Raw genomic sequence first — 19,137 nt, 5'->3', positions numbered from 1 at the left:
CTGTGATCTTATTTTTTACATTTTTAATTTGGGACAATTTGATGACTAGCACTTGATTTTAAGTAATGGTTTGTTTTGTTTGTTTATTTATTTATTTTTATAAACTACTATTCAGAAGTATATATCTTTCTATCTATACAAATTTTAAATAAATGCTTTCTATTTTTTTTTCAAAGAATACTAAAAAAATTTAGGCCTATCATGGTTTCCAAAAGAATATTAAGCAGCACAACTGTTTTCAACATTGATAATAAAAAGAAAATTTTCTTGAGCACCAAATCAGCCTATTAGAATGATTTCTGAAGGATCATGTGACACTGAAAACTGCAGTAATGATGCTGAAAATTCAGTCTTGCAATCACAGGTATAAATGACATTTTAAAATATATTAAAATAGACAACACTTTAAAAAAATAATACATTTACCACATTAAATTTAATACATTTGTATACCAAATAAATGCAGCATTGGTGACCAACAACGTTTCTACAAAGTAAATTACAATGACCCATACCGAAAAACACGAATTTTGAAGCACTTATGTTTATTTTTGAAAACGTCTAGATAATACAGATTAGGGTGCTGTCACATGTATGTTTAGTTTCTGTCTTGTCTGTATTAGTTCTCATAGTCACTGTGGTTTCTAATTAGTTAAGTCTTGCCAGCTGTTCCTGTTTAGTTACCTCATTTGCCTTGTGTACTTAATACTCCCTGTTATGTTCAGTCCCTCGTCGGTTATATTTTGTGTGTGTAGCACACGCTGTTATTGTCTATCACTTGTCTGTGATTAAACCTCGTCTTTGTTGATCTGCCTTCGTCTTTCTTCATCGTGTGATAGGTGTGGGTGTGTGCAGTTCAGGTTGTTGAACAAAAAGCCTATTGCCAAGTTATGTTTACCACAGGCTTTAGTTTACTTATAAATTGAAAACCCCTATAAAACCCCATGGTGAAATCTCAAAGGAACCAGTGACAAATTAGATTTCCGGGTTCTGATGTCATCCCTGCACTGCACCGCTTTCTGCACTTATTCAGACATTGTTTAGGGAGAGGAGTCTGATGTTAAACCATTAATGTATGCAGGCTTTTCCTTTTTCATCATTATTAAACAATTTGGCTGGTAACAAGGTGAAAACACACCTTGTAACCAGATACTTGAATGTTTTCTGCAAAGTAATGGATTACTTCAAAGGGGGATATTTGTTTTTTTAGTCTGAAAGGCATTATTATATATATTTTTCCCACACCAACAAAATCCATGCTGAAGATGAAAGTTGTCTTGCGAATTCAAATTTAATTTGTTCAGTCATCCATTAAATTGGCATGCATGCTCTCTCTCTCTCTCTCTCTCTCTCTCTCTCTCTCTCTCTCTCTCTCTCTCTCTCTCTCTCTCTCTCTCTCTCTCTCTCTCTCTCTCTCTCTCTCTCTCTTTCTCTCTCTGGCTGAGAGCTGGATTTTAAAATGGAACACCAGCTTTGAATGAGAATGAGAGATAGAGCACATAAAACGAGTAGCACAGTGAACTTAAGCAATCAAATTAAAAAATGTTATTCAGTTTGAAATGAGGGACAAGCCTCTTCCTGATGCATTCTAATCATGAAGACCCTCCTGGCTACGACCCATATAAGAGGGGAGGAGACTTTAGATGGCAGGAGGATGGAGAGAGCACGTAGAAGGGTGATGCAAAACCGCAAGATGCGAAAACAGAAAATGCAATTGAGAATTGAATTGCCAGGGGTGGGGGTGAAACATTTCAAGAAATGCTGTACAAAAAGTAGAAAGTGTGACTCTAAACTCTTCAAAGGAGAAAAATAAATTAAAACAGACAAGAGATTGAGAACAGAGACACTATTTCTCAATTTTCACTTAAACGCTTTGTCCTTAGTCAGCAGTTTTTCTGAACTCATCAGCCAAACTGGTCGAAGCAAATGAAGACTAATTAAGTGCTTGCTGCTGTTTGTGCAAAGAACCACCAATAAACTATCTAATAATTAACCTCTCAAATAATACTTCCATCCTGCCATGTAAGTAATATTTCAAAGAGCAGCTCACTCGAGACAATTAGCCATAGTTCAGCTGGGATGCTAGCCATAGTTCAGCCATAGTTCAGAGCGAAAAATTGAAGTTTTTTTTTATTTAAGTTTTTTTTTTCATTACAATCTGCATTACTTTAAATGTCACTGCCATAGATAACTGGATCATTTGTGTTAGAATATTAACCCTTTGAGCTCTTTTAATGGAAATTTGAATGCTTGTTCAATAGGAAGTTATTTTTTAATCTGTCTCTCAGTTTTTCAAATTAACTTTATTTGTAGGCATATTCTGGTGCCATATTTACAGTTATGGATTAGCCATTAATCCATATCCATATTCCATTTTTGGATTAGCCATTAATCAATGGATTAGCCATTAATCCATATCCATATTCCATATCCATAATCCATATTCCATTAATGTCTTTTGATAGTTGCCTCATGGCATTACATGTGCTTTTAATACTAACCCAGGGGACTTTCTTTCTTGGCACAGGGTTTGAGCCTGTAAGCTGAGATGTGAAGTGGCAAAATGATTAATCATGGCAAATGTGCAGTGAGATGACAAAACAGTTCCAATCCTGACTCATAAACCGGCACATAAAGAAAGCTAAGCATCTCTTTGCTTTTCTGTTGGCTCATACAAGCCCACCTTTGATACTGTACCTGATCACTATCCTCAGTTAATTAGTCATCAGCTTATTTAAATAAGCCAGTCTAGTTGTCAGTCACATTATCCTTCGGAAATCATTCTAATATGCTGATTTGCTGCTCAAGAAACATTTCTGATTATTATCAATGTTGAAATCAGTTGTGCTGCTTAATGTGAAACAGGGTTCTTGCGGATCCTTAAAAAGTCTTAAATTAGATTTTTTTTTAATTTAAGGCCATACAAAGTCTTAAAAAGTATTATTTTTACTTATGAAAGGTCTTAAATTTTAGATGACACTTTGACTTAGACGTATCTAAATGGTTTCCAAATTAAAATGTTCTAATTAGCGTACGTATTCTTTTTTATTGTTCTATCTTTGTGGATTTGCTTGTTCACATGACAATTCGCGTCATTCGCCGTATATTAGCCACGTCTCTGTCTCCTGCACCTGAAAGGAGGAGAGAAAGGAGAAGAAAGTTGGAAAATGTCAGTTCAATTGTAAGTTCATTCTGTATGTGCTTAGGAGTGTGCAATATGTATTATCTATGATGATATTGTAATCAATGTTTTAACTGTACGAGGCACTGCGAGCTGACATCGCATTTGTCTCTCATGCTTTGCTATCACTGCGTGATGTGTGCAGTTATGTAGCCTACTGTATATCCCCAAATTAGTTTTTTGTCTTATTTATATCGTATTATGTTAGAATATCACATGAGCAAGAGTGCACACTTGCAAATGTGATATTTATTTTATACAACAGTTAAATTAACAATAAGTTAACATTGTGATTAACTTTTTAGACACAATATTGTCAATATTGTTTGTTTTCCCTTTATTTTGCCGACAAGAATTTCAAAATGAAACCATAGCAGAGTCTCAATGCAACAGACAGCGATGATGTTTGGACTGATCCGCGTTTTGAACGAATCATTTTAACGATTCAATGAACAATCACTTGCTTTTCCTGAATGAATCAGCCGTTTGAACAAATCGGTTGAATGAATGACTCCCTCAACTCACTTATTAAGATAGTGACTTGCCGCCACCTACTGGCGGTTTTAGTTTCATATTTAAAGTACCCTTTAAAGGTGCTCTAAGCAATGTCACTCGTTTTTTAGGCTGAAACATTTTTTGTCACATATACAGCAAACATCTCCTCACTATCCTGCCTGCTAGCTGCCTGTCCCCTGAACACACTGTAAAAAAACGCGGTCTCTGTAGACAGCCCAGGCTCCACAAATGGCAACAAAAACAAACTTGGCCAACCTGCACCACAAAACATAACAAACAGTGTTCCAGCCAATAAGCGACAAGAATGATTTGGGGGTGGGGGTTGGGGGGTTAGTGCGCGTGCACATGAAGGGGGGTGTGGGGAGTGGAGGAGAGAGAAGCATGAAGAGGGAAGTTAGCTAGAGGAGAGATGTCCTAGACAACGACAACGACTAACGTTAGAATTATATTCTCTTAAATTTTGATATGGCCGACACACGGCCAAAGAGACGACGTTCCGATGAACAAATAGCAAAGAAGAGGGAAAAGCCTGTTTTCAGGAAGCACTGAAGGGAGGGGGAGGGGACGGGATGAGGAGGAGGGAGGGTCGAGCTAGCCTCCGTTTTGTTTGACAATACTTCGAACGTCAACAAGAAGTCACCCAAGACGTCACCCAACATCGCTTAGAGCACCTTTAATTAAATTGTTACCCTTTAAACCGCGTTTTTGAGACTGTCTTTTTTCACTGCAGTTTTAAGGAGAAAATACTCCGCAATGGTGTTGCTGTTGACTTATGAATTTGCACATGGTTTGTCTTAAAGCACATTAAAAACATTTAACTAGGCCTACTTAGTCAACATAAACTAAAAATGAACAATAGGTTACTTCTAGCACTTATTAATCTTAATTTTAATTTCATTATTAAAATCAAATGAGAATAGGACTGAACAATACGTCTACAGAATTTATTAATGTCAGTTAATGTTAATTAACATTTACTAGTAGGCCTACATATTTAAAAACAAAAAATGTATTTGTTAACATTAATGCACTGTGAACTAACATGAACAAACAATGAACAGCTGGATTTTTATTAACTAACATAAACAAAGATTAATAAATACTGTAAAAAAAAGATATATTGCTCATTGTTAGTTCATGTTAGTTAATACAATGATAACAAATGAAACCTTATTGTAAAGTGTTACCAGTCGTTTTTGAATTATTTATTACTTCAGTTTTAATACTTTTAATATGGTTTTAAGTATTGAATGATTTTATACAATATGTATATTTGGTAACACTTTACAGTGTCCTTGTTACGTGTTACATGTAGTATGCCCTACATACAACTGACCCTAAACCAAAACCAAACCATAATCCTAACCCTATAGTAAGTACATGTAGTTCATTATTATTACTTAGTACTTAAATGTATAATTACACTGCAACTTAAAATAAAGTCTAACCGTATATTTTATATTACATTTTATTATATTATATTTTTTATAATTTTTTATGCATTATATACTTAAATATCTTGTACATCTTGGAGTTTGTTGTAGTGTGTGATAATTGCCACCACTGTAAGGGATAAATGCAGTGGTGCCAGTCATTTGCTAAAAGAAGACATCTTAGAAGGCAGCATAATTAAGTTGCCTACCTTTTGGCACAGCTTTCACGTCGGCAGCGCATCCACAATGACTTAAAATACTGCCTATAGGTAACTCATTAGATTGTAGAACACAGCTTGTATCTCTCTCTCTATAGCTTCCTCTCACTCTGTAGTATTGGAGCTGTTATTGTTTATGATTCATTGCACATTGTTTCGCCCCCAAAATAAGACCTTTTCTGCATGATGCACAAGAACTGCAAAAACAAAAACAAGAGAGGCACAGGAGAGAGAGAGTTGAAAAAGTAAAGTAGGCATTAAAAAACTGTGGAGAGCTAAGGATGGGTGAGAGAAAAGAGAGACACTCTGAGGGGAAGATAGAGAATATTGTACACAGAGAAGTGGAAGCAGAAGAACAGAGCGACATGTATAGTAAAAACAGAAGCAGAGTCAGACGAGCATCGTTAGAAAGACAAAGAGACATGGAGGGGTTATTTGTTTCTTTCTTTTGTTTACTCAACTGCTCTAAAAAGGAATAAACTTTACCATCCCTCCGAGAGGCAGGGACGTGCTGGCCAGCTCCGCTCCTTTTTTATCTTGTTCCCCCAGAATGAAAGATGTGTGCTCTCACCTACACGCGCCAGGCTGTCACACTGGGCTCAAAACCCATTAACACGGACAGAACAGGGGTCAACAAGCCAGCCACTGATAAGGATGACCAAACTCTATTGCTTTCACACTAACACACATGATCAAACCAAAACACACACTTGACCAGACACACAGCTGCACACATACAAAATAAAAATGAGGAAGGCTCTATTTCTTTCTACCATCTCATTCTTTATGCTTTGGTCTATATCACATATACATGAATACACAGAGGTGCTAGCTTTGTTTTCCTTGAAGTTCACTTCAACACAAGAATTATGAAAAATATTATGGTATCTAACTGTACTCTATTTTCTATGACCTCTCACCTTAACTACATCTGTTTTTGAACTTACTTCTAAACTGTTAATAAAATGCATTCTGAAATTTAACACCTTTACTGAATTAAAGCTGATATATGATTTATGGTTTTAATCTAAGATTATTCTAAAGATTCTGAGCTCAATCATAATTATTTTGTTTTATACAACCCGTAGTTTTAAGCAATAAGTTGTCAACCTAATATGAAGTAAATATTCTTCAAATAATATTTAGATTTATTTTAATACATTGATACATTTGGTGCTCAAGAAACATTTCTGATTAGTAATGTTGAAAAAAGTTGTGCTTTTGCTGCTTAATAATTTTTGTGGAAACCATTACGTATTTTTCAGGATTCTTTAAACTAAGTATAGAGAGTTCAAAAGAACAGCATTTGAAATGGAAATGTAAAATTCCAACGCTATCTCACGACCAATTCGTACGAATTCGTACGAGTGATAAAAAGGTGGCTAATTCGTACGAATTCGTACGAATTGGTCGTGAGATAGCGTTGGAATTTTACATTGTCCTTTGTACTTTGTACGATTTGTCTAAACTTTGTACGATTTGTCTAAACCCACGGTTGGGCAATTCGTAAAATATGTACGATTTAGCAAAAATTGTACTAATTCGTGCGAGTGAGGTCGTATGAATTCGTACAAATTAGCCACCTCGTAGAATTCGTACGAATTGCCGTGAGATCAGGCTGAAAATACTCTACTGTCACTTGTGTTCAGTTTAATGCATTTTCTCTCTGATTTTACTTTCCTCTCTCTTCCTCTCTGTAGGACTGGGTGACGGCTACAGATATTCTCATCTCTCTGGACAGATTAAACACTTTTGGAGACGAGTTCTTCAAAGATGCCAAAGTGCTTCGCTCGTATTTTTATGCCATATCTGATTTCTCCGTGGGGGGCAGGTGAATAAACACGATTAATGTTGAATGTGTTTTAGCTGCCACCGTTGTTTCATTGGCAGATGTTTACTGACCAAGAGAAATTAGAGAATGGGAGCAAATGACGGAAAATGGCAAGTGAGTGATGTAATACCAAGAGGAGCTGTGCTTCATTAAGAGAGAGAGAGAGTTTTGCCAGCCATTTGATCTGTGTTCTACATCTTAAGTGTATTAGTAGTATAAACAGGATGTGGAAGAGACAGTGTTTGTGTATTTGTGTGTTTTTTCGCCATCTGTATATAGTTTGTGCATGTCGGCTTTTGTTTTTTTTTCATTATCAGCTCATATTGTATATCAAAGTGTCTATTTGCCTTTTCTCTGTTTTTTTTTTTTTTTCTTCATAATAAAGTGCACAAATGTTAATACTAGTTATCAGTGCAAGTTGGTGAAAATACACAACACTTGCTAAGCTGTAATTTCTGCCAAACAAATGGCAAACGTTGTGGTCAGAATGTGATTCTACTTAGTATTTTTGACATATTGATCAACTCTGCCAATTCATATTCTCTATTAAGGTCCCTGTAGCATATAAAATTTTGCTTTGTGTTTTGATGTCATTTGGTTTTAAATTTAACCATCTGGCTCATTTGTAAATCTTGTCTCAGAATGCCACATCCTGAGCTTTTTTTTTTTCGGCAAAGTGATTTTTTTTTATGAGTGTCCACAGAATACAATGAGCCTTGAAATAATGCTAATAATGCGCTCTCAACTGTCTTGCAGATGCAAGTGTAACGGCCATGCCAGTGACTGCATAACCAATAAGGAGGGAGGTTTGGTGTGTGATTGTAAGCACAACACTGCAGGGGTCGACTGTCAGCACTGTGCTCTCTTCTACCAGGACCGGCCATGGGCACGGGCCACCGCTGATTCAGCCAACCAGTGTGTGAGTGAGTACGGCCTGATTATTTGTCTATTTGGAGTAGATCCATCACAAACCTGAAAATCCTACACTCAGATGTGATGTATAATGTATAAAGTATAATATAGCCTATATATATATATATACATATATATATATATATATATATATATATATATATATATACATATATATATATATATATACATATATATATATATATATATATATATATATATATATATATATATATATATATATATATATATAATATCTCCATGATCTGCTATCATGCTATCATGATCGGCCTATCATGATCGGCCTATCATGATCGGCCTAAAACCACATATATATATATATATACACATACAGACTCTTATTTTGATATTCCGTTCAGTTTTGGTTACTGATTATCTCCTCGTTTGTTTCTGTGGTTACGTATGATTATCAACTGTCAGTCATTTGGTTCGTCTTGTATTTAAACTCCCTGTTTTGTTCAGTCCCTTTTAAATGAATGGATCTTTAACGTGTATTTCTCCTGTGTTTATGATTAAAGGGGGGGTGAAATGCTCATTTTCACTCAATCTCCTGTTAATCTTGAGTACCTATAGAGTAGTATTGCATCCTTCATATCTCCAAAACGTCTTTAGTTTTATTATATTTAGAGGTGAAAGATTGGCTGTACCGAGTCTTTCCGGAAAAAACCGAGCGGCTGGGGGCGGGCCGTGTGGGCGGTGTGCTATAGCTGTGCTAACTGATCTAACAACAACACAGAGAGACATTTGAAGTAGTTTACTCACCGTGACTGCTCGATCCTTAAGCATTAGACGATCTGCAAATAAGTCGATCTGGGCTTTGTTTATAAAACAATCATCGTCGAAATGCAGGGAACAAAGAGTCGTGCACAACCTCCGTTGATGCTTCGAAAAAACAAACTCCATCCACTATTCCCTTAACGCTGGGTTCTTTGGGAATCTGTGCAGGGTTGTCTTGCCCTGCCAACCAAAAACCCACTTCTTTGGTGACATTGACTTCCCTAAAAGCCGAGCATAGCGCTTTGAGGTAACGTACTGCTTTCGCTCTCTTCTCTCTCTGGTCTGCGAGTGCGCGCGCGGCCGCGGAGAAGTGCCCTTAGGACCCATATAAGGAAATTCCGCTCTATCTTACGTAAGACAGAGCCATACTCGAAAAAAACTTTCCGAAACTTGTGACAAACCGGAAGGAGTATTTTTGGAACAAAAATACTCCTTCAAACGTACAACTTAACTTTTGAAACTTTGTCCATGTTTAGCATGGGAATCCAACTCTTTAACAGTGTAAAAAACTCAGTATGCATGAAACAGCAATTCACCCCCCCTAGTAAAAAATATATATATATTCCTATTTTCGTGTGTGTTCTGCTACACAACTATATTGTATCAAAACATTTATTCTACACTTTGTTTCTTTTTATGATCTTATAAAAAGCTTGAAGTTAATCCTGCAAGTTTCATCACCTGGTTAATTAATTTAGTGACACTGTAATCCATTGAGATTTTAATCAAGAAAAGGTGCTTTTGGCCCCAAGTAAATTATACATTACATTATCCATTTTAACAATGTTTTTCATTTGACTAATTAATAATAAATGGTTTTCATCAGTTTTCTCAGTTTCAAACTAACATGTAAATTTAAATCAATCAAGAAACTGAAGTTCTAGCTGAGGGCCCATCTGTGCGTTGTCTTTAAAGTAGCCTATCTGAGAAATTTAGCATCTATTTAAGTCTCCACATCAGCATCATATTTTTAAATGTTTTAAAGTTCATTAAACATGAAATTCAGTTAGAGCTAACAGAGTTTTACCTTCTCAAATCAACGTTCAAAAAAAGTTAACTTGTTGCGTTTTGAACATTGGTTGTGATTGAATTTTTTTCACTTTTCTCAGTGTGTGGTTTTATTTTGGGCCCAAAAACTTTTTTTACACATATTTTACAAATATATTTTCAGATGTCCAATTGAGTGGGCAGTATGCGTTTTTGTTTTTAACTGAAGCAACATTGTATTAAACATAATACAGTAATCGCACAGTAATACTGAATAAAATTATATACAATCATGTGAAAACTATAAAATATATACCAAAAAAAAACAAAAAAAAACAGCTTCAATCATTGCAAACGCAATTGAGTTTGGTCCTGTTTGACCAGCAGACAGAGAAGAACCTAGTTTGAAGAAAACAAAAAATCCACATACGAAGCTCATTCCTCTGCATACCTCCGTTGAATGTGCGCCATCTTCGAGTCCTCAGATGGCATTGCATGAGAAACCGTTATACGGTGTTAAAAATAGCCACATGGGCTCAGAAGTACTTTGGAAAACCCTTGTCACTTAACATAGTCTGCTACACTGGGAAAAAGGGACAGTTGAGCAGCTGTCTTGTGTATTGCGAGATTGGGCAAAAATTCCACCTGCAAAACTGCAACTATTACTATCCTCAATTTCCAAACAGTTAAAAAGTGTAAGTAAAAGTAAAGGTGATGTGACACAGTGGTAAACATGCCTCTGTCCCAACTTTTTTGGAGTGTGTTGCAGCCATCAAAATACAAATTTGTTTATATTTACAAAATACAATTAAGTTGGTCAGGGAAAACATTGGAAAACCTTTCTTTGTGCTTTTGTCACTTGAATAAATTTAAAAAGAGTTAACAAACCACAGATTCTTGATTTTATTGCATTTTACAAAATGTCCTTTTCTGGAAATGGGGTTATGCTCACACCAGTCAGTAATTCAATCAAACAACGCATCGGTTAGCCTTTTAGCACAGTAACTAAGAAAGTTTCATTTGTGTAATGTGTTGTATGTTCGTGTGCTGTCATGCGTCTCTGGTAAATACTTTAGGGGAATGCTGTAATTGGCAATTCTGACAAGCCCATAAGCCGAAAAAAGCCATGTTAATTATTTTCATTCTGTATTCCACTAAGCTCCACGTTCCTTTAATTAACTTTCAGTGGTCAACAGATGGGTTTCTGTTGGTAATTGTTGTCCCTTCCCATCAAAGTGAATTTAGTGAATAAACAAGTTTTTGGTTTCAAAAGCAGCACTATCTATTGGTGAGGAGGTGGAATCAACTGCAGATGCATTCCATGCATGGTTGCTTTACAAAGTTCTTCATCACATACTGTGCCAAGTTTATCGTTTGCATGGCAGACTCGCAGAGCTGCCACCATATGTCTCTCTCGTAATGCTTCAAACAGATACGTTAATTGACTAAGGACGTCTTTTTTACCCTCTAGTTTGAAAGTGGAGAGAAACCATGAGATAAAAGATGAAAATCTAGCTTGCAGCAAAAAAAAAATGCTTGTTTTTCTCAGCCATTTTTGACGGTTTGTTACCACAACTTCTGCAATATAAATGGTTTGTTAAATTGCTATTCTTTGCATGGCTGCATCCATCAAAAAAATTGAAGAGTAATTAGGACAACCTAGAAATATTTATTCATCACATCCACACATCTCTTTAACAAGCATATTTACTAAAATATTTATAAGTACATGTTGCAACTACATGAAACCCGCCACTTTTTAACTGACCAGAAAATATAATTTTTTCTTAGGTTTGTTCGCAGTTCTTTTGTTTTGGCTGGGTGTTGCTGTCATTGAACACAATCATTTTACAGTAATACTTTTTATTTAAAGGTGAAGATGTTTTCAAACAGGTTTCCTGAACACTTCATGTTCAATAAACACGTGGTCCTGCCCCACGTTAACGTTGTTGGTTAAATCAATAAGTACGTTGCACAGTTATAATGGAGCTCCATCAGGTTTTTGGTAGTTGATCTACAGTCTACAGTCTTCATTCTTCTATATATGTATGACACAATGTCTAATCGAGTATTTTAAGTATTAAATACACATTGCATGTCATCTTTCTTTTGAATCATGCGCTTAATGCAGAGGCCAATTGTAGTCCAATAAACAAGTTTACATGATCGATGAAGCCGAGCTACAATCACTTTATCTAGATCTGTTAGTCCCAAAAACGCCTGCATTTACATTAATGCATTTTTTAAACAAAAAATCAAATTACTGTTTTTTTTTAATTAAAATCAACATTTCATGAATTTCATTCACAAGTCATGTATTGTACGTGCACTTAATGTTGCTGTGTTTGGCCAGGTTTTCAAAAAAACAGTGTTTAAGTGCCTGAGCCATGGACACTACCGTTCAAAAGTTTGAGGTCGGTACCAAATTTATGCTCACCAAAGCTGCAAAATATAGTAAAAACAGTTGTGAAATATTGTGACAATTTAAAACAACTCTTTTATATTTGAATAAAATAAATATTTTTTAAATATATATTTTAAAATGTCATTTATTCCTGTAACGGCAAAGCTGAACTTTCACCATCATTACACCAGACTTCAGATCCTTCAGAAATCATTCTAATATGCTGATCTTATTATTATCATGGTTGAAAATATAGTTGCGCTGCTTAATATTTTTTTTCAAGTTTCTTTGAAAAATAGTAGAAGAAGAAAAAAAAAACAGCATTTATTTGAAGTAGAAATTGATTTGAAATAGAATATTTTGAATGGTAGTGAACATTTTGGTGAAATGCAAAAATTGCTTTCTTATAGTTGTCTGTCGTAGAAAGTATTTTAATGTCAAAAAATAAAATTGTACATTTCCTTTAATAAGCATTTCTCCCTATCTGTTGTATGTCTCTTCTAGTATAATGGTGTGTAATCCTTTCTTCAGTGGCAACTCAAGAAACTGTATCCCATTAGAGAGTGATAATGTGATGGTTATTGCAGAGTCAATAGACTGACGGAACTGTAATAAAACGAGTCATGTCCCACAAGACAGAAGGGGCCTGTGGCAAGGGAGCTTATTAGGGTGTGTGTGTGTGTGTGTGTGTGTGTGTGTGTGTGTGTGTGTGTGTGTGTGTGTGTGTGTGTGTGTGTGTGTGTGTTCTAAGGCCTAATGAAACTGAACATGCTGGTTTAAATGAATGTCCATTGCTATTTCTAAGCAGTTTGGTATTTTTGTATCTTTTGTTTTGTTTCATCCATATCTTTTCCTCCACTTGTTTCTGTTACTTCTCAGAGTGTAACTGCAGTGGTCTTGCTGATGAATGCGTGTTTGATGCTGAGCAGTACCGCAGCACAGGAAGTGGGGGGCGCTGTGTTGGCTGCAGGGAAAACACAGCTGGCCCTCACTGTGAGCGATGCAGAGAGAACTTCTTTAGATCATTACCGCAACAGCCCTGCCAAGACTGCAACTGTAATGCAATGGGTGAGTTACACGCACACACACTCAGCAAAGCAATTGTGCATTAGTCACACTCATGCACACTTTCACTAGTATCTTACATTAACCCATACTCGGACTTAAATGCTCTCTTTCTCATACACTACAAATGTACATACAGTATACATACAAATGTACATATATACATACAAATATAGCCTACAGCTCTGAAGAAACTACAGTGGGAAAAATAAGTCACACAAACACACATCCACAGAAATTCAAACAGGGATTTTCTACAATAGTAGCACTAGCAATAGTTATGTTTCCATCCAAAGTTGTGCAAAATTATTCTGATGGCATACTTTGGCACAGGCATTTCAGAATGATCAAACCAACATTTGAGGTGCTGTGAATTGAAACTGGTCTGCTTGTTAGTCCAGTTATCCAGTCACATCCACAGTTGAGGCAAAGTCACATGAGTTTTTTGTTGCGCATGGAGGGATTTATTCGGTAAATGTGTTTCCATCATCATCGGACAAAAAATGTATCCGCCTCAATTGAGCGCATACGTTGTTTATACACATTTTTCGAATTTATGTGCATCTTGGTATTTCAATCCAGCTTTTTCTATGCGATATCCCAAAATGCACATAAAAAAAGTGGATCTTGGAAACAGCTAATGTGCAAGACTACAGGTGATAAATATGGGGGACATTTTTTTTTTTTTTTAAACAACTTCAGATATGTTTTTAATATTAATGTACATTTAGATATTGCAATATTAATGATTTAAAATTCCCAGAATGCAAGGAGGAAAAAATTTGCACTTTTAAAATTATTTGTCACTGTTTAATTACATGTTAATCGCGTTCGTCTTGTATCTGAAATATCTGATTTTGCTTCAGGTGGCAAAATGTGTGTATAAAATATGTTAAAATTCGCATTTATTAACCTTTATTGGAAGAATTTTTTGACGAGGAAATAATTCTTTAATGCAACTAAAACTATCCATGTACTCATTAAAAGACCCAAAGGTCAGTCTGGCAAAACCTGTCTTCTCTCTGTCTCTCTTCAGGCTCTGTGAGTTTGCAGTGTGATGCAGAGGGAGTGTGTGTGTGTCGGCCAGGTGTGTCTGGTGTAAAGTGTGACATTTGCAAGTCCGGCTTCCATTCTCTCGGCCCTGATGGATGCAGGTAATGATAGCGAGAGTATCTCTACCGAGAATTCGTCAAATAAGGAAAAACATTTGATTCTTGGATGCAGAATTCTGCAAACATGTCTAACTAGTAAATTGGAAACCCTCAAATAAGTAATGCAGTGCAGAATTCGGCCAATATAAATTAATTATAAAGGTACTACAAACAAACTAGAAGGTCCATTTACAGTACATCACACTAATCTTTGGAACAGAGCAATACTGCAAAACTAATTTGATTTAATTCAAATTACACCACAAATGAAACATAATTATATCACCAGAAACCTTTTTAAGGATAAAACACTACACCTTGACTATTGCTGACTATTTGTGTTTCAAAAATGGAGAACAACCTTGACAAGATGTATAACCAGAAGACGCAGGAAAACATGGCCTCCACAAGAGGAAAGACTGTGTCTGAATAATAATCTTAAAAAATTGTTCTATGATACCATATTAACATAGATAGATAGATAGATAGATAGATCGATAGATAGATCGATAGATTGATTGATTGATTGATTGATTGATTGATAATGCCACAGTACTTGTTTATAAAAGTATGAGGAATAGTGATTTCACTTGTATCTGCACTTGTATCTAACACTGAACTTATGTTTATTATTGCTGATTCTTGTTGTCTTTAGTCTTTAGTTTTCTCACTTTATTTTATCTTTCATATTTGACCTCAATCTCAATTGTTTTAATTATTAATTATTACTACCAATCAAAATCAAAGTCTCTTATGCTCACCAAGACTGCTTTTATTTTTGATTAAATACCATTTCTTATTGTCAATGTTTAAAACAGTGCTGCTTAATATATTTGTGGAAATCGCAATACCTTTTCTTTTAGAATACTTTTATGAATAGAAAGTTTAAAAGAACATAATTTATTTGAAATAGAAATATTTTGTAACATTTTAAATGTCTTTACTGTCATTTTCTTATGAGTGTAATGCATCCTTGCTGAATAAAAGTATTCATTTCTTTTAGAAAAAAATCTTACTTTTGAACGGTAGTGTGTATTTAATTCAAACCATTTGTTAAATTTTGTAATTTTTATAATTTTTTTATAAGAAAGAAAGAAAGAAAGAAAGAAAGAAAGAAAGATTATATCCACCTGAGGAGATTTGCACATTGCATATGTACACTCAATGATGCAAATAATGGTGTAATGCAAAAGAAAACACAGGAGAAAGGCAGACGTCGTCAAACAAAAATTGTATACCCCACTGCACTTTCATATGGCCCATTTGGGTCAGTGTTTTTGGATAAAAATTAGTTGGTTCATTGGAGCGAAACGTGAAAGAAATGAGAGAAAGAGGGGAGAGAGGTTACTTGTGAGGTAGGAAAATTATGGCCAATAAGGCAACTGAGCCACACACTACAGGAACATCAGTGGTGGCTCATTCATCTGTTTATATCTGTGTTTGTGCATGTGTGTTCAAACAGGTTGTGCAAGTGTGATGACAGGGGCAGTGAAGGAGTGTGTTCAGGTGAAGATGGGCACTGCTATTGCAAGACTAATGTTGAGGGCCAGTCCTGCAACAGGTGACCTTCTATTCCTCACCCTGGCACACCATCTCTCTCTCTGTCTTAAAATTACATGTCTTTTCTCTTTATTTCTCATCTGCAACCTTTTGCATGCATTTCACCATTGGCATGTGCGCAATTAGAGCAAGAGACATTAATATTATTATATTTAGCACAGAGCAGATCAGTGACACAAATCAATTTGTGGCCTCCTAGTATGTCCACATCATACACAAATCAGTGTATGAGAAAGAGAAATGAGAAATGCTCATATCCTCACCTCTCTGCGCATAACTCAATAAATAAGCACCACATTTTCCAAATGTTTACATAAATTATTTTGATAAATTTGAGGAAAACTGAACACTCTCTACCAGTACTTTATATCTGCTTTAATGTGTATGTGTGTGTATTATAGGTGTAAACCAGGTTCCTTCAACCTCCAGCTGGATAACCCAGATGGCTGTAAGAAATGTTTTTGCTTTGGACACTCCCTTGCCTGTTCATCCTCCAATCGGTACATGGCTATGAATATTACTTCAGACTTCCTAGAAGGTAATTTATCAATTACACTTTTTAACATGATTTTCATACTGAATATCAGTGTTCACAATTCTCGCTTCCCACTGCAATCACACACAATTCACTTTTCAAGCAATCAAGCACTTTTTGTAAAAAATATAAAATAAAATAAAATAAAATAAAAAGATATCTACAAATACCTTTTATGTGATTTTTATGTAACTAACATTAATAATAACTAACTAACTTGCGGGTGGGATGGGTGGGACATGTTGTTACGAACTGCTCCGAGACGAGGGTTGAGATCCAAACGCAGCTTTATTGTATGGGGCAATCCAGAGGCGTAATCCAATGTACAGGCAAGGGTCATACACAGGCAGGCAGTCAAAACAAAGAAACAAACAAACAAACAAAACAGGCAGGGACCAGAGGCAAGAGAGTAATCCAGGGACCAGAGGCAAGAGAGTAATCCAGGAAACAGGGCAAGATATCCAAAACCAAGAGACAAGAAAACCAGGAGAATGCTCAGAAATGCAGTGTAACACTTAAACAAGACTTCGCGGTGAGTGAATGAATGAACATGGTATAAATAGACTGAGACTAACAGGATGATGAGACACAGGTGAATGCAATCAGTGAATGAGGTACAGGTGAATGTGATCAGTGATAAATGATGATGAGTCCGGGCAGTGAGTTATGGGAAATGTAGTTTGTGAGTGATAATGGTCTTATGTGGAGTGCCCTCTGGTGGCTCTCAAGGGCACTCCAGCTGGTGACCGTTACATAGCCCCCCCTTTAAAACTGTCCAGGAGGGAGGTGGAGCGGAGGAGGACCCGGGGGCGGGATGGAGGGCCAGGCCCGTGCAGCGGAAGAGGACCTGAAGACTCCGGCAGGGCGGAAGGCCAGGGCGGAGCAGGTTGTGCGGGCGACCAGGGCGGATCAGGCTGTGCAGGCGACCAGGGCAGAGCAGGCTGTGCAGGCGACCAGGGCAGAGCAGGCGACCAGGGCGGAGCAGGCTGTGCAGGCGACCAGGGCGGAGCAGGCTGTGCAGGCGGCCAGGAAGGAGCAGGCTGTGCAGGCGGCCAGGAAGGAGACGACCCTTCAGGCGGCCAGGGAGGAGACGACCCTTCAGGCGGCCAGGGAGGCGACCATGGCACAGGAACAGACACCGGCTCAGGAACAGGAACAGACACAGGGACAGGGACAGGAACAGACAATGGCTCAGGGACAGACACCGGCTCAGCGGCGGCCATCTTGTCCGAAGACACTGGCTCGGCGGAGACCATCTTGTCCTGAGACACTGGCTCGGTGGAGACCATCTTGTCCTGAGACACTGGCTCGGCGGTGGCCATCTTGTCCGAAGACACAGGCGTGGTTTCGGCCATCTTGTCCAAAGACACAGGCGTGGAGTCGGCCATCTTGTCCGAAGACACAGGTGTGGATTCGGCCATCTTGTCCGAAGACACAGGCGTGGAGTCGGCCATCTTGTCCGAAGACACAGGCGCAGAAAGAGGAAGAGGAACAGATTCAGGCTCAGTATCAGGATCAGATTCAGGCTCAGGAACAGATTCAGTCTCGGCGGGACGAGACTCTTGACGGGCGGACGTGACGTGAAGCTCAGTCTCTGGATCGGCTGACGTGGCGTGAAGCTCAGTCTCTGGATCGGCAGAAGTGACGTGAAGCTCAGTCTCTGGATCAGCAGAAGTGATGTGAAGCTCAGTCTCTGGGTCGGCAGAAGTGACGTGAAGCTCAGTCTCTGGGTCGGCAGAAGTGACGTGAAGCTCAGTCTCTGGATCGGCAGAAGTGATGTGAAGCTCAGTCTCTGGATCGGCAGAAGTGACGTGAAGCTCAGTCTCTGGGTCGGCAGAAGTGACGTGAAGCTCAGTCTCTGGATCGGCTGACGTGACGTGAAGCTCAGTCTCTGGATCGGCAGAAGTGACGTGAAGCTCAGTCTCTGGATCAGCAGAAGTGATGTGAAGCTCAGTCTCTGGGTCGGCAGAAGTGACGTGAAGCTCAGTCTCTGGGTCGGCAGAAGTGACGTGAAGCTCAGTCTCTGGATCGGCAGAAGTGACGTGGAGCTCAGTCTCTGGATCGGCAGAAGTGACGTGACGCTCAGTCTCTGGATCGGCAGAAGTGATGTGAAGCTCAGTCTCTGGATCAGGATCAGCGCGCTCTGAGCTTGACGGGACCAGCGGCAGCGAGGGCTTTGAGCTGGGTAGGACCAACGGCAAAGAGGACTCTGAGCTGGTTAGGACCAGCGATGAAGAGGGGTTTGAGCTGGACAGGACCAGCGATGAAGAGGGCTCTGAACTGGACGGAACCAGCGGCGAAGAGGGCTCTGAGCTGGGCAGGACCAGCGGCGAAGAGGGCTCTGAGCTGGGCAGGACCAGCGATGAAGAGGGCTTTGAGCTGGACAGGACCAACGATGAAGAGGGCTTTGAGCTGGACAGGATCAGCGATGAAGAGGGCTCTGAGCTGGACGGAACCAGCGATGAAGAGGGCTCTGAGCTGGACAGGACCAGCGGCGAAGAGGGCTCTGGGCTGGACAGGACCAGCGGTGAAGAGGGCTCTGGGCT

The 19,137-nt window shown here is 38.1% G+C and overlaps 1 protein-coding gene across 2 annotated transcripts in view; it reads left to right on the top strand.

Annotated features, from left to right (window-relative positions):
* Positions 1-19,137, top strand: part of lamc3 (laminin, gamma 3) — an 83,447-nt gene that overhangs the window by 18,253 nt on the left and 46,057 nt on the right. For both annotated transcript variants that reach the window (XM_079872587.1, XM_079872586.1), the window contains exons 3-8: positions 7,049-7,179; positions 7,936-8,102; positions 13,160-13,348; positions 14,382-14,499; positions 15,959-16,057; positions 16,458-16,594. In XM_079872587.1, coding sequence (XP_079728713.1) covers positions 7,049-7,179; positions 7,936-8,102; positions 13,160-13,348; positions 14,382-14,499; positions 15,959-16,057; positions 16,458-16,594 — 841 coding nt within the window. The remainder of the gene's footprint in view (positions 1-7,048; positions 7,180-7,935; positions 8,103-13,159; positions 13,349-14,381; positions 14,500-15,958; positions 16,058-16,457; positions 16,595-19,137) is intronic.

This window comes from Squalius cephalus (genome assembly GCF_949319135.1).
Source record: "Squalius cephalus genome assembly, chromosome: 5".
Taxonomy (NCBI): domain Eukaryota; kingdom Metazoa; phylum Chordata; class Actinopteri; order Cypriniformes; family Leuciscidae; genus Squalius; species Squalius cephalus.
Note: the sequence above shows the minus strand (reverse complement) of the source record. Positions and strands in the feature narration are given on the sequence as shown.